We start from the raw sequence: 27,993 nt of genomic DNA, 5'->3' as shown, positions 1-27,993 counted from the left end.
ATAAAGCCTGGTGAAAATATGGGAATCTTTAACCTTATAAAAATGCTATAAAAATAGAGAGCAATTTTTATCTTCAATTCAAAAATACCAAAGACTTCAGGGATGGACACCCAACATCCGAAATCCCTTTGGTAACAGTTTGGCTGAAGAATAGCCTATTATAAAAAGAACACAAGAAGCCATAATAATATAGCAGAACAACATTCACAAGGCTAAAAGCATACCCACACCGCATCGCCAGTAGATGTTGTAGAATTCGACACAGGAGTCACAATCAACAGTGAATTGAGATTACACACATTTTTGGACGGTGTAAAACCAGAGGACTAGTTGGCAGGTGATGGCAAACTTATTGGAGTTGGTTCAAGCACCTGGAGCACACCAGCGGCTAGTCTCCTGGTCAAGTCCTCGACTTCCACCTTCATTACGTCCCTCCTCATGCCAATATCGGCTGCATACCGGCTTGCACAGTAAACCCCAACAGCCATCGCTGCCATCCCATACAGGTTGGTTGTGATGAGGCGCAGTGGTGTGGATAGAACAGCTGCAAGTGGACCACCAATAATAGATACTGCTTGGCCACTCTGCCCTATTGTTCCTTGATCCAAGACGAGCAGTCCTGTCTTACAGTAGATGGCAAAGTCTTCACAGTTGTTCTTAAATACATTGTAACACCCAAAGCCGTTGTGAAGCAGGTAGTTTGCCCGATGAACCACCTCTTCGCTTGGATCAGAGACTGCAAGAGTGCAAGTCCCACCACGTGCTTTTGCAATAAAGTGAACGGGGTTGACATCATACTCAAAACGGTAAAGGACACCACCAGCAAGGAAACAATTCAGGCATGAAGTGACTACACCGTGACTATCTTCTTGATGAGTGCAGGTGGGACAGGGTACTCGAGAATTAGATGGCCCAGAGCTTACCAATAGCAGATCCAGCACTGTCCCAGTTCCTACTTCTTGACCTCGTCTGGTAAAATGAACGACTTTATCATCTCCAACATAGATCCCTGCATTCCTCCAGACTTGGTTAGATAATTAGGCAGGATATGACTTTATCAGACATATCAAGAAATAGAAACTCCATAGAAGTCGAAATATCAAGAAATAGATACGCCTAGATAATTTTTATTACATGACGGGTTCAGTGGCATTAGCGCTTGTCACAAAGTCAAAACACTACAGAGAAGAAACAGCAGAATAGCAGAAAGTTGGTGAAGTGATAGTGACAAAAAATTTCACAATCCCAATCCACAAAAAGGATCTCCATTTATCAATATACTAGTAGCCACCCCTCTTTCAGATGTGCATCATAAAGTCCATCTGTTTTCTACTGGGAATGGAGAATTTACCCAAAAAAGAAAGGAAGAAAGAAAAGATTACTAACAATCATAGAAAACATGAATTACTGCACAGAATCAGCCGATTTCAGAAAATTACCATTCAGGTCAAAATCACAACTAAACCTTCAAGGGTCCGGTCAACCAAGGACTTGTTAAAATAATAAAATACTCTGAACAATTAAACTACTATTAAAATTTTAAAATAATATTCGTTTTTTTTTTTTCAATACTAACATCTTGCTAGATTAAGTTCAGGTTGGTGGATTCAACAGCCAAGCAAGAACCTCATCATTCCGTTGGGTTTCAAAGTAGACCTAGACTCTTGAGCCAAAACCATGGGAGCGAAAGAAGTAATCTTTCAAGAAAATGCTCCAAACAACAATTAAACAGCTGGATGTTGCTTTAAATTATCCAGGAAGAATTCAGGAGGAATTTAGACCTAAGAAAAGTATCCCAAAAGGAGTACCCCAGAATGGGACAATACTTAGGTTAGACTGCGAAAAGGATCCCGCAGTCGCAATAGATGATTGGGATATGGATATTAGATACAATATCCTAAGCCATGGTATAGAAACTTGGAACGTAGAGCGAGCTTATAAGTTTGCAGTATCTACCCTGACGGGAAATACAGGAAATTTTTGGGAAATATTGCAGAGAAACTCGGATGTGAGTGCAATAATCCTGAACACTATCAAAACTTGCGTTGATGGAAGATGACAGTCCCAATTTCTGATTTGATTGACTACTTTGTTTGCTTCACTAAGAAAGTCTGATAAACTAGCCTTTTCAGAAGGTTGGAGATACTTTCCTTCAACTGCAATAAGGGTTTCATAGTCTGCAAACATGAAACAATCTAATGCAGACCTTGCTTCAAGAAGATAAATCCCCCACAAATTTTGAACTAATTCATAAAACTGTGTGTGCTTTTGAAAATCTTCCCAATCTATTTCTTCTTCATTGAAGTCTGAAACCTGTCCATTTTTCCAGTCTTCTGGAAATAAGTTAAAAAACAGAACTTTCCCCGTCTTTAATTCTATTGGTTCTATGCACCTTGTCCACCATAACCTTCCTGGATTAGTGAAGTTAAGTACAAATTTTACCAATGCTGGAAGAAAATTATTGGCTCATCCTATTTTACTAAACCCAAAAAATTTGCCAGATGTTCATAGTTCCATTACTCACAACATAGGCACCAGCATAACAGTAGGATTGGAAGATTACCTTCTACAGCTTCATGGAGGTCTAGAGAAGAAAAGAAAGAAGAACGGGTATTGATTTTTATTAATTTAGTTCTTCCTCCCCCTTTCTTAATGATCTAATTAGTCGAGTCCTTTTAATTTAGTAAGAATTAAGAGTCTCGAGAGAAATTGGTATCAGAGCCTTTATTGTAGACAAGAAAGGGTCATATTATCAAAGAGCTAAATTGTATTCTCGAGTACAATGGTACGAGAGAGCAATTAGCGAGGTTTGGCTTGAGAAGTATCATCAATTGCCTTCTTTAAAAGCTAATTTTGATTCAGATCCTTGGATAGTTGAACTAAGAAGAACTAAAGCAGGGGTAGAAAGACTCCTTACAGAGATTGAAGAGCAGATCAGGCTCTATTAGTCAAGGATCAGACAGTGTGAGTGGCAGTTAGAAGCACTCCACAGGACCTTAGGAAACAAATCCGATGGTCAGGATCTTATCTATCTAGAAAAATGAGTAATGGAAAATCTATCTCTAATAGAATAAAAGAGGTATTGAGAAGTTATGAAGACAAAATACAAGCTAGTAAGGGAGAAGAGCATCAATCGCCTCAAGTCAGAAGCAGTATATCAGGAAGATATATTGCAAAAGACTACGAGGATGCACAAGAACAGGAGGTTCAAAGTGTCCTCAGAGACATTGATAAGACGAAAGTTTTGTCAAACATAACAGAAGATATTCAGAAAGCTCAAGACGAGTTGAATAAGGTATTACTCAAAGAAAAATGGACAGAAGATGAAGTATTAAAGATCCATGAGAAGGTAAATAATAGGCTTAATGAGGTAGAAAACCTCAGGACTAGAAAATTGGCTAATGCAGAGGCAATTCTCGCAAAAACTAGTAGAGGATCTGCAGGAGCAGGACCATCAAATCCAAGGGAAACAGTACCAGTAAGTTTTCCTGAAGTATCGTCTTGGGATGCAAAGCCAGTATGGCAGCCCCTAAGACTTGAGTCAAAACCATGGGAGCGAAAGAAGTTATCTTTCAAGGAAATGCTTCAGACAACAATTAAACAGCAGGATGCTGCTTTAAATTATCCAGGAAGAATTTAAGAGGAATTTAGACCTAGGAAAAGTATTCCAGAAGGAGTACCCCGGAATGGGACAATACTTAGGTTAGACTGTGAAAAGGATCCCGCAGTTGCAATAGATGATTGGGCTATGCATATTAGATACAATATCCTAAGTCATGGTATAGAAACTTGGAACGTAGAGCAAGCTTATAAGTTTGCAATATCTACCCTGAGGGGAAATGCAGGAAATTTCTGGGAAATATTGCAAAGAAACTCGAATGTGAGTGCAATAATCCTAAACACTATCAAAACCTCATATGAAGTAATCGCCATTATAGCAGATTTCCTCAAACAGGAGTTTGTAGGATATTCGCTAGTGGATAGGGGAGATGAATTAGTAGAGAAAGCCAGAATGGCAATCACAGAAATTCAAATCTGTGATGTGTTACTTTGAAGAATACCTTTGTGAGTTTCAACACTGGTATTATCAATTAGGCCCCCAGGACCAAGCCTATGCCAAAGAGGTCTTTGTGCAGAAACTACCAGGCAGTTGGCCAAGATTGGTAGCCCAAGCTGTAAAACAAGGATTTAGAGAGAGATACAAAAGTATCAGATACTCTCGGAGTAAGTATAAGTAGAAACAATAAGGTAGATGATAAGGCTTTACTGTATGCAAAGGCACATCTTACAGGACGTAAGAAGTATGCCATTCATGAATCCAGCATGTTGCTCTAAGACAAGTGGGGTTGCAGGCATATATGGATGTGACCAAAGAACAATTAGAAACCCAGAAAGGGTAGAATCTAGTTGTGCAGGAGGACAATGCCATAAAAGAAGACCAAGAAGGAAATCTTGGAAAAGATATGGAAAAAGGGGCAGTTCTAGGAAAGAGCCTAAAGCTCCAGGAAAGAGATACCTAAGACCCAGCAGGGTTTGAAAGGATGTTAAGGAATCTTTCAAGAATAAATATGGAAGATATCCTAAATTCCTGCAAGGAAAATCTCTTTCAGAATGTAATTGTTGTTGGTTTTGTGGCAATCTATATCGATGATGTTCTTGTCTTCAATAGAAACTTAGAGGATCATTATAAACATCTTAAGCAGGGGGCTGAGGTGTTCATAAAAGAAGGAATGGTCCTTTCAGAAAGAATGACCATATGGGCTAAATCCCAGATTGACTTCTTAGGATTAAAGATCCAAGGAAGTGGAGAGGAGCTCTAGCCGCATATAGTAGAAAAGCTATTACAGTTTCCAGATGAACTCACAGATAAAAAGCAGTGCTAGAGCTTTTTGGGAGTTCTAAATTATGCACGAAGATTTATCCAAAATCTTGCAGAAAAAACGTATCCCATACAAGAAAAGGTTTCTAGTAAGAAGCCATGGAAATGGGAGAAGGAGGACACTGAAGTAATCAGAATGCTTAAAAGAGAGATTCAGAACCTTCCAAGATTGGAATACCTAGATGGGACTGAATCAGAAATAATTTTAGAAACTGATGCATCCAATATAGCATGGGGATGTATTTTAAAAATCCGAAAGATTGATAAAACAAAATATCTCAGTAGATATTGGAGTGGATGTTTTAGTATTGCAAACCTAAATTATCCAGTACACGAGAAAGAACTTCTCGTTGTAGTCAAAAGCATTCGTTCCAATGAATTATTTCTAGGAAAGTATTTTATCATTAGGACGGATAGTTCCTATGTTAAGAATTTCATGGAAATTAAACTGAGACGATTCACACAAGCTAGATTAGTTAAATGGAGGAATGAATTGCAATATTATTCCTTTTCAGTAGAATACATAAAGGGTAAAGAAAATATTATTGCAGACTGTCTCTAACGAGATATCTCAATGCTTGCAGACTTAATGGCCAGCAGTAGCAGCTAGATTAGATGCATTCTTTGTCAACAAATCCATAAACCAGCAGATTGTCCGGTTGTAAAGTTTGTCGACGAGAAGAAGTATCTTTCTTCATCTTCCAGGAGGGAAGAAAGGAGAAGGGGAAGAAGCAATAAGCCAATCCCAGTTTGTGATGCAGAAAACATAATTGTAGGAAGCAGAGCAATAAATCAATTCACAAAGTTGCAGAAAGCAGCAAGGAAGTGAAGAAAGATGAAAGTTATATTCAGTGTTTTATCTGCAGTCAGTATGGGCATTACAGTACGCAATGTTCCAAGAACCCTAAAGTCAGAAAGACTAAGAGGGAAGAAGTTGTGACAATCAGAGAAAAACAGAAATATAACTTAATCAGTGAAGATGAAGACTACTTAGAAACCAGCAAGGTTAAAGAAGTAGATCTGTGTATTGAAGACTTTCTGGGAAGGACTCCAGAAATTTCAAATGATAAGAGAAGATCGTTAGAAGGATTACTAAAGGAACCAATAGAATTAAAGACAGGGAAAGTTCTGTTTTGGAACTTTTTTCCAGAAGACTGGAAATGGACAGGTTTCAGACTTCAATGAAGAAGAACCAGATTGGGAAGATTTCCAAAAGACACAAAGTTCTATGAATTAGTTCAAAATTTGTGGGAAATTTATCTTCTTGAAGCAAGGTCTGCATTAGATTGTGTCATATTTGCAGACTATGAAACCCTTGTTGCAGTTGAAGGAAAGTATCTCCAACCTTCTGAAGAGGCTAGTTTATCAGACTTTGTTATTGAAGCAAACAAAGTAGTCGATCAGATCAGAAATTGGGAGTGTCATCTTCCATCAACACAAGCCATGAAAAGTTATCTACATTTAGTGTTAGTAGAGCTTTCCAGAAAAGATGATGATATCATCGAAGCCCTAAAAGATCTTTGAAGACAGTCAGGATCTTTGCCAGATGTACAGTCCAGATGATAGTCAGAATTTCATCATATCCCACGCCAGACTAAGCGGACTAATCAGTAGGGTCATATCAGACAAGGCTAGTTTATCAGGAATACAAGCTCTGGTCTAAATTGACTACACCATACACTAACAAATTAAAAGGCTATACAAACCAGACTATATGAGTTGAATAAGGTATTACTTAAAGAAAGGTCTACATAGTTCTACTGAAAATAAGGTCTGCTAGTGCCTATCTTCATCTTCAATTCACACAAACCAGACTATACCATATCAAACTGAGTTGTCTGATTTATATTTCTTCTCCCTTATTGAGAGCTTGTATGTTGTCTTCATAACTTCTCAAAACCTCTTTTATTCTGTCAGAGATAGATTTTCCATTTCTCATTTTTCTAGCTGATATGACTTGTCAAATCATCCTTTCAACAAAACCTGGGATATGACAAGATTCTGGATGAATATCTGATATGACCCTACTGATTAGTCCGCTCAGTCTGGCTTGGGATATGACGAAATTCTGGACTATCATCTGGACTGTACATCTGGCAAAGATCCTAACTATCTTTTCAAAGATCTTTTAGGGCTTCAATGATATCATCATATTTTCTGGAAAGCTCAACTAACACTAATTGGAGATCACTTTTCATGGCTTGTGTTGATGGAAGATGACAGACCCAATTTCTGATCTGGTTGACTACTTTATTTACTTCAATAACAAAGTCTGATAAACTAGCCTCTTCAGAAGGTTGGAGATACTTTCCTTCAACTGCAATAAGGGTTTCGTAATCTGCAAACATGACACAATCTAATGCAAACCTTACTTCAAGAAGATAAATTCCCCACAAATTTTGAACTAATTCATAAAACTTTGTGTGCTTTTGAAAATCTTCCCAATTTGTTTCTTCTTCATTGAAGTCTGAAACCTGTCCATTTTTCCAGTCTTCTGGAAATATGTTAAAAACCAGAACTTTCCCTATCTTTAATTCTATTGGTTCTATGTACCCTGTCCACCACAACCTTCCTGGATTAGTGAAGTTAAGTACATGTTTTACCAATGCTGGAAGAAAATTAAAGGCTTGTCCTGTTTTACTAAACCCAAAAAATTCGCCAGATGTTCATAGTTCCATTACTCACCACATAGGCACCAGCATAACAGTGGGATTGGAAGATTACCTTCTACAACTTCGTGGAGGTCTAGAGAAGAAAAGAAAGAAGAACGGGTATTGATATTTTATTAATTTAGTTCATCCTCCCCCTTTCTTAATGATCTAATTAGTTGAGTCCTTTTAATTTAGTAAGAATTAAGAGCCTCGAGAGAAATTGGTATCATAGCCTTTATGGTAGACAAGAAAGGGTTATATTATCAAAGAGCTAAATTGTATTCTCGAGTATAGTGGTACGAGAGAGCAATTAGCGAGGTTTGGCTTAAGAAGTATCATCAATTGCCTTCTTTAAAAGCTAATTTTGATTCAGATCCTTGGATAGTTGAACTAAGAAGAACTAAAGTAGGGATAGAAAGACTCCTTGCAGAGATCGAAGAGCAAATCAGGCTCTATCGGTCAAGGATCAAACAGTGTGAGTGGCAGTTAGAAGCACTCCACAGGACCTTAGGAGACGAATTCGACAGTCAGGATCTTATCTGTCTAGAAAAATGAGTGATGGAAAATCTATCTTTGATAGAATAAAAGAGGTATTGAGAAGTTATGAAGACAAAATACAAGCTCTCAGTAAGGGAGAAGAGCATCAATCACCTCAAGTTAGAAGCAGTATATCATGAAGATATATTGCAAAGGACTACGAGTATGCACAAGAATAGGAGGTTCAAAGTGTCCTCAGAGACATTGATAAGACGAAAGCTTTGTCAGACATAACAAAAGATATTCAGAAAGCTCAGGACGAGTTGAATAAGGTATTACTCAAAGAAAAATGGATAGAAGATGAAGTATCAAAGATCCAAGAGAAGGTAAATAATAGGCTTAATGAGGTAGAAAACCTCAGGGCTAGAAAATTGGCTAATGCAGAGGCAATTCTTGCAAAAACTAATAGAGGATTTGCAAGAGGTGAATCTGCAGGAGCAGGAGTAGGACCATCAGATCCAAGGGAAACAGTACCAATAAGTTTTCCTAAAGTATCGTCTTGGGATACAAAGCCAGTATGGCAGCCCCTAAGACTTGAACCAAAACCATGGGAGCGAAAGAAGTTATTGATTATGCGTCAAAACTGCGTAATTGGGCACTTTAATCCGGTCTTTACGGCTTTCATTTTTAATTAAATGTCCAATTATGTCTAATATTTTAATAAAGTGCCAAAATTATTATTCTTGAGTTTTATTGCATAATTTATGAATTTTTGGCAATTTTTTATCGTAGGAAAATTCCCGAGAACCAAAACCGGCATCTGTTCGTAATTCGTGCATAACTTTTCCGTCCGAGTTCCGATCAAGACGATTCAAATTTCTGGAGAAAGAGGAAAGGATTATCTACAACTTCTGTGTTTTGAGTTCCGAGTGAAACGGGCTCTAGGAAGGTCAAGCTTGGCTGTGAACGCAGAAAGCAAAGATGAAGGAAAAAAGAAAAAAATAAAATAAAACCATGTTTTGATGTGTGGCCGGGTCGGATTCTCAATTTGGGTCATAGGGCTTCTTCAACCCTCATCCTTATTTATTTATTTTTTTCTTCTCTTCTGCGGCAAGCAGCCCCCACGGACTCTCCCACCCTTTCTCCTTCCCTTTGTCTCCTTCTTCTTTCCTTGCTCCCTCTCCTACAGCCTATTTTATTTTATTTTCTCTCCTCTCCCGAGCTCTCTTCCTTCTCCTCCGTTTTCTTTCCTTCTTTCTCTTTTCCTCGGTTCTCCTTCCCTCTCTTCCTTCTCCTCTGTTTTCTTTCACACCAGCAGATCTCCTAACACCCTCCAGCAGCAATAGCCTTCCTCAAGATCACCCTCATCCTCTACCTCTCCATCACTCCACGACAGCCACAGCACCACTGGAGGCCACCTCTGCAAGTCCTCCACCATTGCAGCAGCAGTTCTGCCATGGCCTTCTCTCTTCTCTCTCTCTCTCTCTCTCTGTTGTGTTTCTTCTTTCTATTTTTTTTCTGTTATTTTATTTTAAAGTAACATTAATGTGTTTTCTTTTTTTATTTTAATTGAAGTGTAATTTCAATTTTTAGATTAAGTATTAATCAAGAATTTTAATTTCCTCTTTCTCTTTTTTATTGAGTGATATTGCTTGAGTTAATATTTTTTGTTTATTTGTTATTTAGGTTTGTATCGTTCAAGTATTAGATTTTTTTTTTATTGTGTTCGCATTTTGGCATCGTGATTTGATTAAAGGTTCGGTTTTTAGTTGTGCGGTTGAATCTAATTGAGTCTCCATTGCGTGTTTTAATTCCAACTTCAAAGTTATCATCTTTAATTAGCGCATGTTCTGGTATTTCCTTAAGCAGGCTAGGGTTTCCATTCTGACTATTTAATTCAGTGCATGCTAGTTTTAGGGCTTTAATTCGCGTGTTTATTTAATATAAGTCGCAACCAATCTTGAAAATCTCGAATTTGAACTGAGTTCAGTACCTTTTATTTTCGATTGGAAAAATATGAAGTTTGAAATTAAAACGCATTCCCTGAGGAGACAATCTAGTCATTGGGCTTAATATTACACGACGTAACTCCTATACTTGGAATAGCTTCCGAACTGCTCATTTTTCGAGTGAGTTAGTTATCTTTCAAGGAAATGCTCTAGACAACAATTAAACAGCAGGATGCTGCTTTAAATTATCCAGGAAGAATTTAAGAGGAATTTAGACCTAAGAAAAGTATTCCAGAAGGAGTACCCCGGAATGGGACAATACTTAGGTTAAACTGTGAAAAGGATCCTACAGTCGCAATAGATGATTGGGCTATGGATATTATATACAATATCCTAAGTCATGGAATAGAAACTTGGAACGTAGAGCAAGCTTATAAGTTTGCAATATCTACCTTGAGGGGAAATGCAGGAAATTTCTGGGAAATATTGCAGAGAAACTCGGATGTGAGTGCAATAATCCCAAACACTATCAAAACCTCATATGAAGTAATCACCATTATAGCAAATTTCCTCAAATAGGAGTTTGTAGGATATTCGCTACTGGATAGGGGAGATGAATTAGTAGAGAAAGCCAAAAGGGCAATCACGAAAATTCAAATCTATGATGTGTTACTTTGAAGAATACCTTTGTGAGTTATCAATTAGGGCCCCAGGACCAAGCCTATGCCAAAGAGGTCTTTGTGCAGAAACTACCAGGCAGTTGGCCAAGATTGGTAGCCTAAGCTGTAAAACAAAGATTAGAGAGAGATACAAAAGTATCAGATACTCTCGGAGTACGAGCAGAAACAGTAAGGCAGATGATAAGGCTTTACTATATGCAGAGGCACGTCTTACAGGGCATAAGAAGTATGTCATTCATGAATCTAGCATGCTGCCGTAAGACAAGTGGAGTTGCAGGTAGATATGGATGTGACCAAAGAACAGTTAGTAACCCAAAAATGGTAGAATCTAACTGCGCAAGAGGACAATGCCATAAAAGAAGACTAAGAAGGAAATCTTGGAAAAGATATGGAAAAAGGAGCAGTTCTAGGAAAGAGCCTAAAGCTCCAGGAAAGAGATACCTAAGACCCAGCAGGGTTAGAAAGGATGTTAAGGAATCTTTCAAGAAGAAATATGGAAGATATCCTAAATGTCCGCAAGGAAAATCTCTTTCAGAATGTAACTATTGTTGGTTTTGTGGCAAGAAGGGACACAAGGCTAATGACTGCCTCGAAGCAGAGAAAAGGAAGGGTAGCCTCAAAAGTATCTTGATGGAGAATTCTTCAGAGCTTCTCTACGAACCAATTTGGGGAGAAGAAATAGACTCAGATGACGACAGTGTTAACTCTATCTTTTCAAAGTACTTAGAATCTAAGGGAGATGAATCATAAGAAGAAGTCTTACATCAATCTCCATTTCATCTCAAGCTAAGTCAGTTAAGACTAGCTATGATGAGAGCAGTAGAAAACACACCGGAACTAGTTTCTCTAGCAGGAGAAGAAGAAGATCTAGTGAAGTCGCAAAAACTGAGATCCCTTCAGAAAGTAGGGATTGTCAAGAGTGGAGGACGCCGCGAGCCAGTTGGGCTAAAGCATATCAAACCTCGTAGATACCTTACAAAGAGATAGCAAAGGTGATCGAGAAGGAGGTAACTGCAGAAGTATCCAGTATGGATGCGGGAACGTTCATAGTTTCATTACTCACCACATAGGCACCAGCATAATAGTGGGATTGGAAGATTACCTTCTATTGTTTTACTAACACTCAATTTGTGAATTGCTGGTTTGTGAATCTACAAAATTTAGTCAGGATATCACAATTTAGGCTAGTTTATGGTATAGTCAAGGTCAAATCAGAGCGAGTGTGATACAAATCAGATAACTCAATTATATTAGGGCGAGTGTATCTAGAGATGAAGAAATTAATTCAGAAGTAAGGTCAGAAGGATCTGGACCATCTGAATTAAGACCATCAAGAAGTAGGAGAATAGTTGGTCAGAGAACCATAAGAATTCCTATCTACGCAGATGAGGAAGAAGACCAATCCCATGTAGCATATATGGGAACATCCATTTTAAGTGTCAAAATCGAAGAATGGGCAACATTTGTAAACATTTCGATCAGCAGGATAGAATGTACAACCCTTATAGATACTGGATGTACTTGGTCATGTACACGAATTAGATTTCCATTAGTGAATTGGGAATCAGCAAATTTTCAAGTTACAGTAGGTAACTGTGCTTTACTCTAGATTGGAGAAATAGCAAGAAATGTCCAGATAACTCTAAATGGTAAAGTATTTGATGAGCAAATAATTTGCTTAATTCCAGAGTTACCAGATGATTTTCTCCTAGGAAATTTAATCCTTAAAAGATACCAGTCGTTTATGGTATTTTCAGAAGGGATTATATTAGACAACCATTTTATTCCTACTTTATCTTCTACCAGAAGTGGAAGGAGCCAAGTAATGATAGAAAAAGAAGAGAAAAAGGAAATTCAGGTTTGTCAAGCGAAGCTCGATGATTGGAGAAATTTGATTGAAGGAGAAATTTTAAGTGTTAGTAAAACAATAGAAGGTAATAGCCAGATTGAAGAAGTCAAGGTTATGCTTTCAGAAAATTGGTCAGATAATCCTCAAGCATTATGACAGAAAGCTATGCCTGAGGCCGACATTATTCTTAAAGATCCAGACACGATTATTCATAGTAAAGGGATCGCTTATCCTAAGTTAATGATAGGGGCGTTTGAGAAGCAAATTCAAGAATTATTAAAATTAGGACTTATTTGACACAGCCAAAGTCAGCACATGAGTGCAGCATTTATGGTTATGAATCATGCTGAAAAGGTTAGAGGCAAGGCCAGGATGGTGATTGATTATAGGGAATTAAACAAAGCCACAAAGGATGATGGTTATAATCTCCAAAATCAAGAATCCTTAAGGAACAGGATTCGAAGAGAGCAACCAACGGTATATTCTAAGTTTGATCTTAAGTCAGGATACAGGCAGATTAAGGTCAAAGAGGAAGTCATTGGTCTCATAGCCTTTACAACCCCAGTAGGATTGTATGAATGGATAGTTATGCCATCCAGATTAAAGAACGCTCCAAGAATTTTCCAAAGAAGAATGGATAGAGCATTCGAAGGGATGTCACAGTTTGTGGCAATCTATATCGATGATGTTCTTGTCTTCAGTAGAAACTTAGAGGAGCATTATAAACATCTTAAGCAGGTGGCTAAGGTGTTCATAAGAGAAGGAATGGTTCTTTCAGAAAGAAAGACCATATGGGCTAAATCCCAGATTGACTTCTTAGGATTAAAGATCCAAGGAAGTGGAGAGGAGCTCCAGCCGCATATAGCAGCAAAACTATTGCAGTTTCCAGATGAACTCACAGATAAAAAGCAGTGCCAGAGCTTTTTGGGAGTTCTAAATTATGCAAGAAGATTTATCCGGAATCTTGCAGAAAAAATGTATCCCATACAAGAAAATGTTTCTAGTAAGAAGCCATGGAAATGGGAGAAGGAGGACACTGAAGTAATCAGAATCCTCAAAAGAGAGATTCAGAACCTTCCAAGATTGGAATACCCAGATGGGACTGAATCACAAATAATTTTAGAAACAGATGCATCCAATATAGCATGGGGATGTGTTTTAAAAATCAGAAAGATTGATAAAACAAAATATCTCAATAGATATTGGAGTGGATGTTTTAGTAGTGCAGAACTAAATTATCTAGTACACGAGAAAGAACTTCTCGCTACAATCAAAAGCATTCGTTGCAATGAATTAATTCTAGGAAAACATTTTATCCTCAGGAAGGATAGTTCCTATGTTAAGAATTTCATGGGAATTAAACTGAGACGATTCACGCAAGCTAGATTAGTTAGATGGAGGAATGAATTGCAATATTACTCTTTTCAGTAGAATACATAAAGGGTAAAAAAAATGTTATTGCAGACTATCTAACCAGATATCTCAATGTTTGCAGACTCAATGGCCAGCAGTAGCAGCTAGATTAGATGCATTCTTTGTCAACAAATCCACAAACCAGCAGATTGTCCAGTTGTAAAGTTTCTTGACGAGAAGAAGTATCTTCCTTCATCTTCCAGGAGAGAAGAAAGGAGAAGGGGAAGAGGCAGTAAGCCAATCCTAGTTCGTGATGCAAAAAGCAGAACTGTAGGAAGCAGTAAATCAATTCACAAAATTGCAGAAAGTAGCAAGAGAGTGAAGAAAGATAAAAGTTATATTCAGTGTTTTATCTGTAGTCAGTATGGGCATTACAGTACGCAATGTTCCAAGAACCCTAAAGTCAAAAGATTAAAATGGAGGAAGTCGAGGCAACCAAAGAAAAACAGGAATATAATTTAATTAGTGAAGATAAAGACTATTTAGAAACCAGCAAGGTTAAAGAAGTAGATCTGTGTATTGAAGACTTTCTGGGAAGGACTCCAGAAATTTCAAACGATAAGAGAAGATCTTTAGAAGGATTACTAAAGGAACCAGTAAGTCCAGCAAACGATGAATTCTCTATAATATTTAAGGAAGTAGTTGAAATAATTGAAGAATTTGAAGCAATTGTTTCAGATAACTATAGAGTAATTAACAGGGAAAATATTGCTCCTCTTATTCACCAACAAATTAAGGTAAAGGTAGAAACGGATATAACGCTCAAAAAATATAAGTTTACTACCAGAGGAGGAGTTGGAATTTTGGAGTATACGAAATTAAAGCAGTATTGGATGAAAAGTGGATTGTGTATTCCAAAATTACACATTCCTAGAAACATCAACCCTGAGAAGCTAATGGCAATACAGAAAGCTCTTAAAACTGGAGAAGTCCAATTTTTTGGGTTTAGTAAAACAGGACAAGCCTTTAATTTTCTTCCAGCATTGGTAAAGCATGTACTTAACTTCACTAATCCAGGAAAATTATGGTGGACAGGGTACATAGAACCAATAGAATTAAAGATAGGGAAAGATCTGTTTTGGAACTTATTTCCAGAAGACTGGAAAAATGGACAGGTTTTAGACTTCAATGAAGAAGAACCAGATTGGGAAGATTTCCAAAAGCACACAAAGTTCTATGAATTAGTTCAAAATTTGTGGGGAATTTATCTTCTTGAAGCAAGGTCTGCATTAGATTGAGTCATGTTTGCAGACTATGAAACCCTTATTGTAGTTGAAGGAAAGTATCTCCAACCTTCTGAAGAGGCTAGTTTATCAGACTTTGTTATTGAAACAAACAAAGTAGTCAACCAGATAAGAAATTGGAAGTGTCATCTTCCATCAACACAAAGCCATGAAAAGTAATCTCCAGTTAGTGTTAGCAGAGCTTGCCAGAAAAATGATGATATCATTGAAGCCCTAAAAGATCTTTGAAGATAGTCAGGATCTTTGCCACATGTACAGTCCAAATGATAGTCCAGAATTTCATCATATCTCAGGCCAGACTGAGCGGACTAATCAGTAAGGTCATATCAGACACTCATCCAAAATCGTGTCATATCCCAGTCTTTGTCGAAAGGATGATTTGACACGTCATATAAGCTTTTATTAAAGTAGATTCCACTTATTTTGTTTTTTGCAAAATTAGTCAGCAAGATTTGATGTGCTGTCCTTTTGCTTTTACTTTATTAAAGAAAGAATCTTTACTTTTTACTTTTGCTTTATGTCCATTCAAGGAGAAAGCGATGTTGTGCTTATCCCTTGAAGTAGTCTATATAATGGGATCTCCGATCCATTGTTCGGGGAGGAAAAACAGAGGAAAAATCAATTTGTTCAAAGACATCTCTCTCTCTTAAATATTTTCCTTTCTAAGTAAACATTGTTGTGTGGGTTGAAGTCCTATCTCGCCTGAAAGAGCCTGACGGAGAGGCGTAAAGGCACCAGCATAACAGTGGGATTGGAAGATTACCTTCTACAGCTTCGTGGAGGTCTAGAGAAGAAAAGAAAGAAGAACAAGTATTGATCTTTTATTAATTTAGTTCTTCCTCCCCCTTTCTTAACGATCTAATTAGTCGAGTCCTTTCAATTTAGTAAGAATTAAGAGTCTCAAGAGAAATTAATTCAGAGCGAAGAAATTCTGATATGACCCTACTGATTAGTCCACTCAGTCTGGCCTGGGATATAATGAAATTCTGAACTATCATCTAGATTGTACATCTGGCAAAGATCCAGACTATCTTCAAAGATCTTTTAGGGAAGATATCATTTGATGGAAAGTATGGCCCTGATACCAATTTCTCTTGAGGCTCTTAATTCTTACTAAATTAAAAGGACTCGACTAATTAGATTGTTACGAAAGGGGGAGGAAGAACTAAATTAATAAAAGATCAATACCTGTTCTTCTTTCTTTTCTTCTCTAAACCTCCACGAAATTGTAGAAGGTAATCTTCCAATCCCACTGTTATGTTGGTGCCTATGTGGTGCCTCCTACACCTCTCCGTCAGGCTCTTTCAGGTGAGATAGGACTTCAACCCACACAACAATGTTTACTTAGAAAGGGAAATATTTGAGAGAAAGATGTCTTTGAACAAATTGAAACTTCTATTAATTTTTCCTCTATTTTTCCTCTCCGAACAATGGGTCAGAGATCCCATTAAATAGACTACTTCAAGGGATAAGCACAACATCGCTTTCTCCTTGAATGGACATAAAGCAAAAGTAAAAAGCAAAGATTCTTTCTTTAATAAAGTAAAAGCTACTTTAAAAAAGAAAAAGTAAAAGCAAAAGGAGAGCACATCAAACCTTGCTGACTCATTTTGCCAAAAATAAAATAAGTGGAATCTACTTTAATAAAAGCTTATATGACTTGTCAAATCATCCTTTCGACAAAGCCTGGGATATGACACGATTCTGGATGAGTGTCTGATATGACCCTACTGATTAGTCCGCTCAATATGGCCTGAGATATGATGAAATTCTGGACTATCATCTGGACTGTACATCTGGCAAAGATTCCTGACCATCTTCAAAGATCTTTTAGAGAACATTGCATACTGTAATGTCCATACTGACTGCAGATAAAACATTAAATAAAACTTTTATCTTTCTTCAATTCCTTGCTGCTTTCTGCAACTTTGTGAATTGATTTACTACTTCCCGCAGTTCTACTTTCCGCATCACAAACTGGGATTGGCTTACTGCCTCTTCCCCTTCTCCTTTCTTCCCTCCTGGAAGATATAGGAAGATACTTCTTCTCTTCAACAAACTTTACAACCGGACAATCTGTTGGTCTGTGAATCTACCAAATTTAATCAGGGTATCACAATTTAGGCTAGTGTATGGTATAGTCAATTTAGACTGTGAGCTTGTATCAAACTCGCTCTGATCGGTCTGATTTGTCTCGAAGAGTTGAGTGAATCTACCAACTCCCCTTCTAAGAGCTGGCTTCCTTGTGTTATAGAACTTTAAATATAATCTGGCAATAAGTCTAATGCACCTTATATCTGGGCTACATTTTAACATATTCTACCAGTCCCTCGTGTTAACTCTTATTTGCAGAGTTTTCTCCACACTTCTATCTTGAAGATCAATATGTAAATATGGTATTACTTTTATCTAGGTTGCTCCTGAATGTAAGTTAGCCCTTGATAGTCCCTACTTTCTGAAGGGATCTTAGTTTCTGCAGCTTGCACTAGATCTTCTTCTTCTCTTGCTAGAGAAACTAGTTTGGTGCTTTTTCTACCACTCTCATCATAGCTAGTCTTAACTGACTTAGCTTGAGACGAAATGGAGATTGATCTAAGACTTCTTCTTCTGATTCATTTCCCTCAGATTCTGAGTACTCTGAAAAGATAAGAGTAAACACTGTCGTCATCTGAGTCTATTTCTTCTCCCCAAATTGGTTTGTAGAGAAGCTCTGAAGAATTCTCCATCAAGATACTCTTGAGGCTACCCTTCCTTTTCTTTGCTTCAGGGCAGTCATTAGCCTTGCGTCCCATCTTGCTACAAAACCAACAACAGTTACATTCTGAAAGAGAATTTCCTAGCGGGCATTTAGGATATCTCACGTATTTCTTCTTGAAAGATTCCTTAACATCCTTTCTAACCCTACTGGGTCTTAGGTATCTCTTTCCTGGAGCTTTAGGCTCTTTCCTAGAACTGCTCCTTTTTCCATATCTTTTCCAAGATTTCCTTCTTGGTCTTCTTTTATGGCATTGTCCTCTTGCACAGCTAGATTCTACCCTTTCTGGGTTTCTAACTATTTTTTCGTCACATCCATAGAAGTTTAGGCAAGCCTAACAATCAACGTGGCATACTGCTAGCCTCACAAAAAGTATCAAGCCACCCACTCAATTTAACATATATTTATCTCAAAATGGACCCCCTCTCTAATCCCCCAAAAAATAAGGCATTAGAAAAGAAAAGAACGTAAGATGAATCTAATTTTTTTTTCTCAGCAGAGGAGCAAACACAAACAATATTCAAATTCCTACATAAGAAGAGAACATGAAGAAGAATTTAACAAGAATGACAACAGTGAACATTCAAAGAATGAATATGGCCAAAAGAAAATGTTGCATGCTACGACAATGAAAAATTAGTTAATGTCTACAAGAACTGATTTATGGTCAGTAATGATGTTCAAAATATAAATTTTCTTATTTGATATGGTGTAATCCTTCGTAACAATGTTCTATAAAGATCAACTGAGGCTGGCATTGAGGATTTCTTCAAGACGAGGCTTCCCAAAATGTCTTGTGGTTTACTCTAAAATACCAATTCCAAAAAAGCCAATGCATTATATATTAAGGCTTATGCATTTGTTTGAGATGTGTTTCTTTTGTGCCTTTCTTTTTTAGGCTTATGCATTTTGTGTCTGTGAATCTCAAGTAGGATTTGGCTAGAAAACTTTAACCAAATGCTTATATACGAAAGGAATGTCCTAATATGAGTTGATCTCTAACCTTTCCAAAATAATGGTGTCACGTCTTAGATCATGAAATAAATAAATAAACTAGTTGATAAATTGTATTTAATTTTTTTTTCATTTTTTATTTTTTATTTAAAAAATATACTTAATTTCTTTACATATTTTTTTTTTCAAAATTAACTTCTCAAAAGGCATACACCTAATTTCATAAGGGCTAAAATGCACTGCCTTACATCTTCACCTTTTAAAACATTGCTTTGTAATGTTTCTATCACACACACACACAAAAAAAATAAAAAAGAAGAAAAAAACATTGCTTTGTAATGTTGATAATTGTTTGAATTCACCTTCCTTCTCCCCTTTACCCTTCTTCTTTGGGAGAACCCTTTCCTCTGTTCTTTATATCTTTTCTTTAACAAAGATTTATCTTGTCTTTGCTTTTTCAAATAAATATGAACCCAAATGCAAAAAGTCGATTACATACACAAAAGGTTGACACAATTATGTACTAGGACCATAACCATTGGAGACTTTGGGAAGCAACCCTTCACTATGATGATGTGCATAGTCAAACAAGGATGATGCATGAAACTTGTGTAAGAAAGATAATCTAATATACTCCCTCGAGGGAACCATATAAATCGTAAGCAAATGTCCACTGAAAAATTCGCAAAATTCAGCCTATATATATATATATATGTGTGTGTGTGTGTAAAATTCACCATTCAACCCATTTATTTATTTCCATGTACTACTCGGAATACCCAAATGCAGTTAACGTGTTTACACAGTTAAGATGCCTTAGGCAGCACATAGCCCATCAATGCTCAGCTCAGGCCATTTGTTGGTACTACAGGGGTAACAAAACTTAGCCTACATTGTCAATTTCATAAAACTTCAAATTTATTACCCCAAATGACACATGTAAAAAATCAAAGAACATCATCACCTATAGTGGAAGTACAAAAGGCAAAAAATGAAGTAATAGCATACCCTGAATTGTAAACTGCTCCAATCAAATCTCCAATGCTTGCATCCCTGGGGTAAACACTAACACTTTTCATACAAACCAACACACTCTCTCCCTGGGGTAAACGCTAACACTTTTCATACAAACCAACACACTCTCTCCTTCTCCCCCCCCCCCCCCCCCCCCTCTCTCTCTCTCTCTCTCTCTCTCTCTCTCTCCATAAGGCAAATAAAAATCGCAAAACACAGCTCAATCTTGCATACTCAATAACATGCTAATTTAGAAGCAAAAGCAATTATTTGAGGCCACTGCATTCATACAATGTATCCCATGAGTTTGGACTTCAGAGAAACCAAAAAAGCTTTCATGAAAAGATTGTTGTTCAAAAAAATGAAACCGGACATGCTACACCCATACTTTCTTTCAAGTTTCTGCACAAAGGAACACAGACCTTATATATTTCCTCAAATGCTGCATCCATGAGCTCTAGCAGTTATATTTTGCTATTCCATTTCAATTTCCTTTGAATTTGAGCACTTTGTTTCTAGTTGCGATTCTTTTCCCTTTCATTGATTAGTCTTCCCCATTTTCAATTACGTGTGATTTTTGTTATTTGCATTTTGCACACATGAAGTTTCAAACCTCAAGAGAGGAGGACCAAATAGTATTTGTAGATATATAGAACTTCAAACTCCAATTCTTCTCCTCTTCCTTTTCACCACTCTCAAATTTTTAAGTTCCACAGCAAGTTGCCAACTAGAGAGCTATATTTTGGCTCCAATTCTAATTCTCTTATTTCATTCATTTTTTCTCCGTGATTTTGAATTGGAACCTGAAACTGGTTGTCTCTCATATGCTTAAAATAGCCAAAAACAATAACCATATCACACATGCACCATCTATTCTACTGCTTCTCCCAATCCTTCTCAACACGCCAAAAGTTACAAGTACAAACATTCGTGGCAACAGCATTTACATGTTTGGTATCATGGTATGATAGTACTTCCTTTCTTCACACCTTTCTCATCCCTATTTACTACAACTTCCAAAGATACTGAGCTTTTTATTTAATATTGTTCCATGAACAAGCAAGACTTGTAAACAAAGATTGCAACCATATAACATGCAACATCACCAATTTTATAGTGGCATTGCATGATAATCTTTTGGGCTATGCCACGTTGGAGAGGGACACTTACATCATCTAGGCTACCCATTCAGCACACTTATTTTCAGTGTAGATTTAGGAAACTATGCATGTATTAGGTTTTTGTTTGTGTTGTATAATTTGTTGTTATGTAGGGGCTGATATGATATGTTAGGGCATAAAAACTTGGGTAATTGTGTTGCATTTATGGCAGTAAATTTCCACAAAATTGTCAAAATTTCCATCAAATTTGCACTTTCCATCACCCTCACATTGAATTAGCTGTCCATTTCTGTTTTACAAAATTTCTGTCAAAATTTACCCAAATAATCTGAATTTTATTGAATCTCGAATTTCAATGAAATTTGTCAAAATTTTGAAATTTCCTTGAAATTTAAATTTGAGATTCAAAACCCAAATTCTTCTTCTTCTTTTAATTGAAACTACATGTTTTTACAAGAAGGTTATGAATTATAGCTTTTACACTTTTGAAATTACATGAAAAAACTAAACATAGATATCAGCCAGAACATTCTATTTGCTCCTTTATGTAATTGTATACGTTTAATAGGATCATTTTATTGCAATTATTTCACTTTATAGGCTTATACACATACCTCTCCTTGGTGTATTTATTTATAATATTTTAGTCCTAAATCATCTTTATTATGCGTATTGATATATTCTAAAGTTTCATAATAGAATTCCATACAAATCCTGTGCTAAAAAAATCAAAATCAAAATTGACATTGATATTGACATTGAAATTTCTATCCCTTTGAAGCCTAGAAACTTTAGTTGAAATCAAAATTTAAGACCTTGATTGTATTGGGCAGTTACCATTTGGTCCAGAATTGATTTCCAAAACTGGTTTATCTCTCTCATGCAACCCTTGTCCTTTTTTACTTTCTCCCTTATCCTCCTTCTGTTTTCACTGCCACCATTGCAGTCCCATAATGCCATAACCATATTTGTTGTAGTCCCTTCCATCATTGCCAGTATTGCTTCAACCAAAGAATTCCAACAACTAATGCAGAAAAGCCAAAGAATTCCAGCATTTCCTTCTTCTTCTTCTTCTTCCTCTTCCTCCTTTTTCATCCTCCCTTATTCTCTCTGTTTTCACTGCCACCATTGTAGTCCCATAATGTCATAACCATATTTTCTGTAGTCACTCTTCCAGCATTGCCATATTGCTTCAACCAAATAATTCCAACAACCAAAACAACAACAAAACCAACCAAATAATTCCAACAACTAAAACAACAACAAAACCAAGCCTCAAGTCCCACTAGGTGGGGTTGGCCATATGAATCATTTTCCGCCAATTTAAGCGATCATGGACAATTTCTTTTGACAAATTCAGGACTATTAAACACTTACTATCTCATTCCAAGTAATTTTAGGTCTACCCCTCCCACTTCTACTGTCCCTCACAGTAACTAACTCACTCTTCCTCACTAGCGCACTATGTGACCTACGTTGCAAGTGCTCAAACCACTTAAGTCGTCGCTCCCTTATCATATCTTCTACAGGAGCTACGCCTAACTTATTGCGAATATGCTCAATTCTTAATTTATCTTTCAATGTTATACCACCCATCCATCTAAGCATTCTCATCTCAACAACTTTTATTTTTTGGACATGCTGTTTCTTAGTTGTCTAACATTCTAATTCAAATAGCATACCTAGTCTTATAGTCGTCCTATAAAACTTCACTTTTAATTTTAAAGGCTATTCTACGATCACAAAGCACACTTGAAGCACTTCTCCATTTTACCCAACCTACTTTAACTCTATGCATTACATCCTCTTCAATTTCTCCTTTAGCTTGCATAATAGATCCAAGGTATCAAAATCTACTAGTGCAATTTATTTCTTCATCATCAAGTTTAGCTTTGTTTCCAATATTCCTCCTACTATTATTGAAATTACATTTCATATATTCTGTCTTATTTCTACTTATCCTAAAGCGTCTAGATTCTAAAACTTCTCTCCATAATTCTAACTTAGTCTCTACTCCACCCTTAGTTTCATCAATCAATACATATCCTCTAAAAACAACATACACCATGAAACCTCATTTTGGATACTCCCAGTCAGTAGATCCATCACTAAAACAAAAAGATAAGGGCTCAAAGCAAATCCTTGATGTACACCTATTGTGATTGGAAATTATCTAGTTTCTCCATCTATAGTCCTTACACTAGTAATTACTCCATTGTATATATCATTAATGACATCATTATACCTACTACATACACCCTTTTTTTTCTATAATCCACCATAGAACTTCCCTAGGTATCTTATCGTATGCTTTCTCTAAGTCCATAAATACCATATGCAACTCCCTCTCCTTTTTCCTAAACTTTTTCATTAATCTTCTTAAAAGATATATAGCTTCTATAGTAGATCTCCTAGACATAAAACCAAATTGATTTTCTGAGACCATCATTTCTAGCCTCAATCTTTGTTCAATTGCCCTTTTCCATAGTTTCATCGTATGACTCATTAATTTAATTCCACGATAGTTATTACAATTTTGAATATCTTCTTTATTTTTGAATTTCGGTATTAAAGTGATTTTCCTCCATTCATCCGACATTTTCTTAGTTTTTAAAATTGTGTTAAATAAACTCATTAACCATATAATTCCATTATCATCTAAGCATTTCCAAACTTAAATTAGGATGTTATTCGATCCTACAACTTTTCTATTTTTCATCTTTTTTAGGGCAAACTTAACTTCATTAATTTTAATTATGCGAATAAATATCATATTTTTAGTCTTTTCCTCATTTGTCAACTCAAAGTCTAAGCCTTCTATTTGATTTTTTTTTCATTAAATAGCTTACAGAAGTAACTTCGGCATCTTTATTTTATGTCTTTTTCCTTAGCCAAGACAATATCATCCTCATTTTTTATACATTTTACATTACCTAGGTCCTTACTTTTTCTTTCTCTAGCTCTACCAAGTTTAAATATATCTTCCCTTTCTTTTGTATCTAATTTATCATACAAATTATTAAATGATCTATCTTTATCTTCACTAATGGCCTTTACATCTTTTCTCGTCTCTTCATACTTTTCAAAGTTATCCATGTTTTCTACATTTTTGCCATGTTTCTTTTTGTCTTTACGGCTTTTTGGACATTTTGATCCCACCACCAACTTTCATTGCTATTTGAGAATCTTTCTCTTTATTCACCTAAAATATCTTTTATTGTCTTTTTAATAGAGCTAGCTATCCTACTCCAAAGAGTGTTTGTGTCTACACCATCCTCTATAGTCCAATTACCATCTTTGATCATTTTATCATTAAATTTTATTATATTTTCTCCTTTTAGGTTCCACCATCTAGTAACATTCTAGTTCTCTTACATTGGTTTATTTTATCATTTCTCTTCCATTTTTTAATACATATATCTAACACTAAAACTTTATATTGTGCGGTTAAACTTTCACCTGGATAACTTTACAGTCCTTACATGATAAAGGACCTACCCTCCTAATTAAGTAAAAAATCTATTTGGCTTTTATTTTGTCCAATTCGAAAGTTATTAAGTGTTTTCCTCTCTTCTTGAAGTAAGTATTCATTCTAATAAAATCATATGACATAGTAAACTCTAAAATCATCTCCCTAAGCTCATTTTTTTGTCTCCATATCCATATCCTCCATGTATCCTCTCATAACTTTTATTGTCTCTTCCAATGTGTACATTTAGATCTGCTCCTATGAATAATTTTTTAGTCCCTAATATGCCTTGTATAATACTATCTATACCTTCCCAAAATTGTCTCTTAAGATTTTCTGCTAAGTCTACTTGAGAAGCATTAGCAGTAATTGTATTTTTTACCTCTTGGCCTAAGATCATCTTGATTTTTATAATTCTATTCCCTACTCTATTTACATTTATAACGCTATATTTTAAGTTTTTGTCTACAATAATTCCTAACCCATTCTTATGTTTTTCTTTTCCAGTATCCTGATTTATCAATATCTCTAACTTTCTCCCCCACCTTTCTTAAAGGCAAATTATATTAAATTTTCTTCTAATCATTGTGTTCACAATTTCCATACTTTTACCTATAAGTATCTATATATTCAGGTTGCTAATCTAATCTTAGCCTCCTAAATTAACTTCTTTACCTGCCCATGTCCATCATGATGCGGAAAACCTCACATATTTGACACCGTATCCAGACGTTGACATGGCGCATCGCTTTGGGGCAACAACCCAGACCACCCTTGCCCACTTTTTGCTATAGCTGGGTAGTTTCAATGCAACACATCGGTAGGGGACCCCCTAGCGAATATTCAGCAAGGATTCATATCATAGTGATCTGACAAATTTTACGTTGTTTGTCAGCTACCTAACACAACCCTCCTCTTTTACCCGGGTTTGGGACCAGATGTATGTGAAAAGATTAGGAAAATTGGAAATTTAAAGCACTGTTCATCAACCTGCAATTTCCCAAAAAATTACTTGCGCCTCTTGTTTTCAAACTCCACTTTCAGTCGTCATTTCATGACACTATCACCACCACTAAATATAGAATGCCCCAAAGGGCATTCCCCTGAAATTTCATAGTCATCAGACCACCAGAGAGCTCCCACGCAGCACCCCTGGAAAAATGTGCCAGCCACCAACCTTTTCAATTTTCCACCTTCCTGGAGTTGATTTCAAACACTGCCTCCACCAATGGACTCATCAGCCCTCAATCTACCACCAGCCCAAAGTCCATTGCAGGAGAACACATCCTGGTGCTGTATGCACACTGCGCGTCGGCTACACAGAAACAGAGGCAGAACCTTCTGCAACTTCCAGACTTGCGAGAAATTGTTTCCTACCAAGATATTTTGGATTTCTTCCTGATGTAAACTGACCGATAGAAAACTGGTTGTTGAGTTCGGTTCATATTTTAGAGGATAAATACAGCCTGCCATAAATTTGCACAACTTCCAGAACTGAGGAAAATTGAATCAAGCAATGATAAATTGGATTTCCATCATGATATGTTGAAGTTAAATTGAAGAAATTCATCTGCCAGTGCTTGTTATTTGTTTTAAGAGATGAATTCAGTTCTGCCATCGTATCATTGACATTTTGGAGCAACATCCTGTACTTTCAGCACCCTATTTCAGGTTTATTATTAGAAATTCAACTTAGACTTTAGATGGAAGATCGCTTGCAGATAATTCTAAGTGACCATATTCCTTTTTAAGATTGAGAAATCAGGGGTTTTGTTTTAAACTAGTAAATCTGGATGTTTTAGTTTTTAAATTGATTCAAGGTTATTTTGTGTATTTTGAGGGGTTATTTTGTAATTATTTGTTTTAGTTGGGATTATTTTGCAACTGCTTGCTTCAGTTGTATTGTTGGGTATACAAGTCCTTCATGTGTTATGTATCAAACAGTTATCATTTTGAATTTAGAATAGATTTCTGGTCACCCCACCTGTTCTCTCTTCACTTCTAGTTCTCCTTCCTCCTCTTTTTTTACTGCTCTTTCTTCTTCCTTCTCCTCCTCTCTTTCTCCCTGTTCTGTTTCTGAACTTTCTGTTCTCTATTCTATCCTAACTCCTCATCCATCCAACTGTTTTATCTTCTTCTTTCTTTCTTCTTCTTTTTTCTCAATAATTTTCTCACTCAATTCCTCCTCTCTGGTTCTGTTTATTACTGTCCCATATCAATATATAACACCTGGCACACAAGGCTCCCATGCCATTGAGGATCTGGGAAGGTATGATGTACATTATTTGGGTTTTTTCAATATCTCAATAAAATACTAACCACCTTCAAACAACATGGTGTACCGAAAAAGCATCCTTTAGGATTGCCTTTCTCTAGAATATCAAAGACTGCAATGTCTAAATCACTTTGGGTTTCATGTGCCACATCCACATCCATATTTAGTCTGAAATTACATTAAAGACCACAAAGATTTTGCATTTACTTTCATAATCATAAAGCAATTTGTCTGCTATATGGTAAAAATCATGACAAGCTTTTTTTTGCAGGTTCGATAATGGCATAGCAATTTGATTTAAATAAAAATTTCTAATAATTACTTGGAAAAATGAGGAATGAAAAAGAAATAGAAACTACCCTAAATTTTCCAATTTAAGAATCGGCATTTCAGTCAATGAGCATAAGCCAATATCTTGTTGGGGATACTTTTTGAGACAAGTACGACAGGCTAGGAAATATTTTTTTTTTTGCATTAATAACGACAAGATTAGCACATTAAAGAAATTCAGATAGTCTGGCTTTAATACCACTGGACAACCAAAACCATACGTTTTACTGTGTTAGTGTGTTGCCTCCTAAATGGCTAGTTTATTAACAATCAGAAACAGCGTAAGAAAATGAATGCAGCTTGCCAAAGGAAAAGAAAGAAAATTATAATTGATGCTTGGAATCTCAACTTAGAAGATACCAAAATACTTTTTTTTTTTTTGCTGTTTTGAATAACACGATCAACATACAATTACTAAATCACACGATCAACAGAAAAATTAAAACCCCTAAAACCACCACATTTCCTCGTATTAACCAGAAAAAAAAAAAGAAAAAAAGAAGAGAATCTAGGTAGGGTATGGATCAAAGTAAACGAAAAACAGGGAGGAAGAGGGACTGACCGTGGTGAGCGTAGATGTAAGCCGTCCTCCAAGAGTAGATGTGATCGCCTGGTTTGAGGCTACCTCGATCGACTCTGTTTTACAAACATTTTTTCGTTTATTCATCGAATCAGTATCAACCAAAACATCGATTATAAATCTACATTGCATGCACAAAAAAAATTAAAAATAAAAATCCTAATTTCGATCGAGTACCTGTTGGAGAGCAGCCCCATCGATCTCTCTCTCTGTGCCTCTGCTTCCCGTCAAAATCGAAAAAGGCAATTTTTTCGAGAGATGAAACAAACCTGGTTGAAGAGACGACAGTTCGCGTAAAAAAGACCCTTATAGTGAAATGACGAACACGTGTACTGCTTGAAGATGCTTCCACG

The 27,993-nt window shown here is 36.4% G+C and overlaps 1 protein-coding gene across 1 annotated transcript; it reads right to left on the bottom strand.

Moving 5' to 3' along the window:
• Positions 1 to 8: 8 nt before the first annotated feature.
• Positions 9 to 27,993, bottom strand: LOC131161815 (protein LEAD-SENSITIVE 1). Its single transcript, XM_058117803.1, has 3 exons — positions 27,818 to 27,993; positions 27,623 to 27,696; positions 9 to 1,009 (listed from the first exon to the last, which is right to left on the bottom strand). Exons 1-3 carry the CDS (start codon positions 27,835 to 27,837, stop codon positions 327 to 329), a joined length of 777 nt encoding a protein of 258 aa, XP_057973786.1. The 5' UTR covers positions 27,838 to 27,993; the 3' UTR covers positions 9 to 326.

This window comes from Malania oleifera, chromosome 1 (assembly GCF_029873635.1).
Source record: "Malania oleifera isolate guangnan ecotype guangnan chromosome 1, ASM2987363v1, whole genome shotgun sequence".
Classification (NCBI taxonomy): domain Eukaryota; kingdom Viridiplantae; phylum Streptophyta; class Magnoliopsida; order Santalales; family Ximeniaceae; genus Malania; species Malania oleifera.
Note: the sequence above shows the minus strand (reverse complement) of the source record. Positions and strands in the feature narration are given on the sequence as shown.

Bases quoted from the DNA above. Each gene is read 5' to 3' on its own strand.
- LOC131161815 (XM_058117803.1), bottom strand. From the start codon at position 27,837: ATGGGGCTGCTCTCCAACAG. The intron at 27,697-27,817 runs GTACTCGATCGA...TTTGTAAAACAG, and splicing joins ATGGGGCTGCTCTCCAACAG to AGTCGATCGAGGTAGCCTCA. The intron at 1,010-27,622 runs GTCAGTCCCTCT...GGAGGAATGCAG, and splicing joins TTACATCTACGCTCACCACG to GGATCTATGTTGGAGATGAT.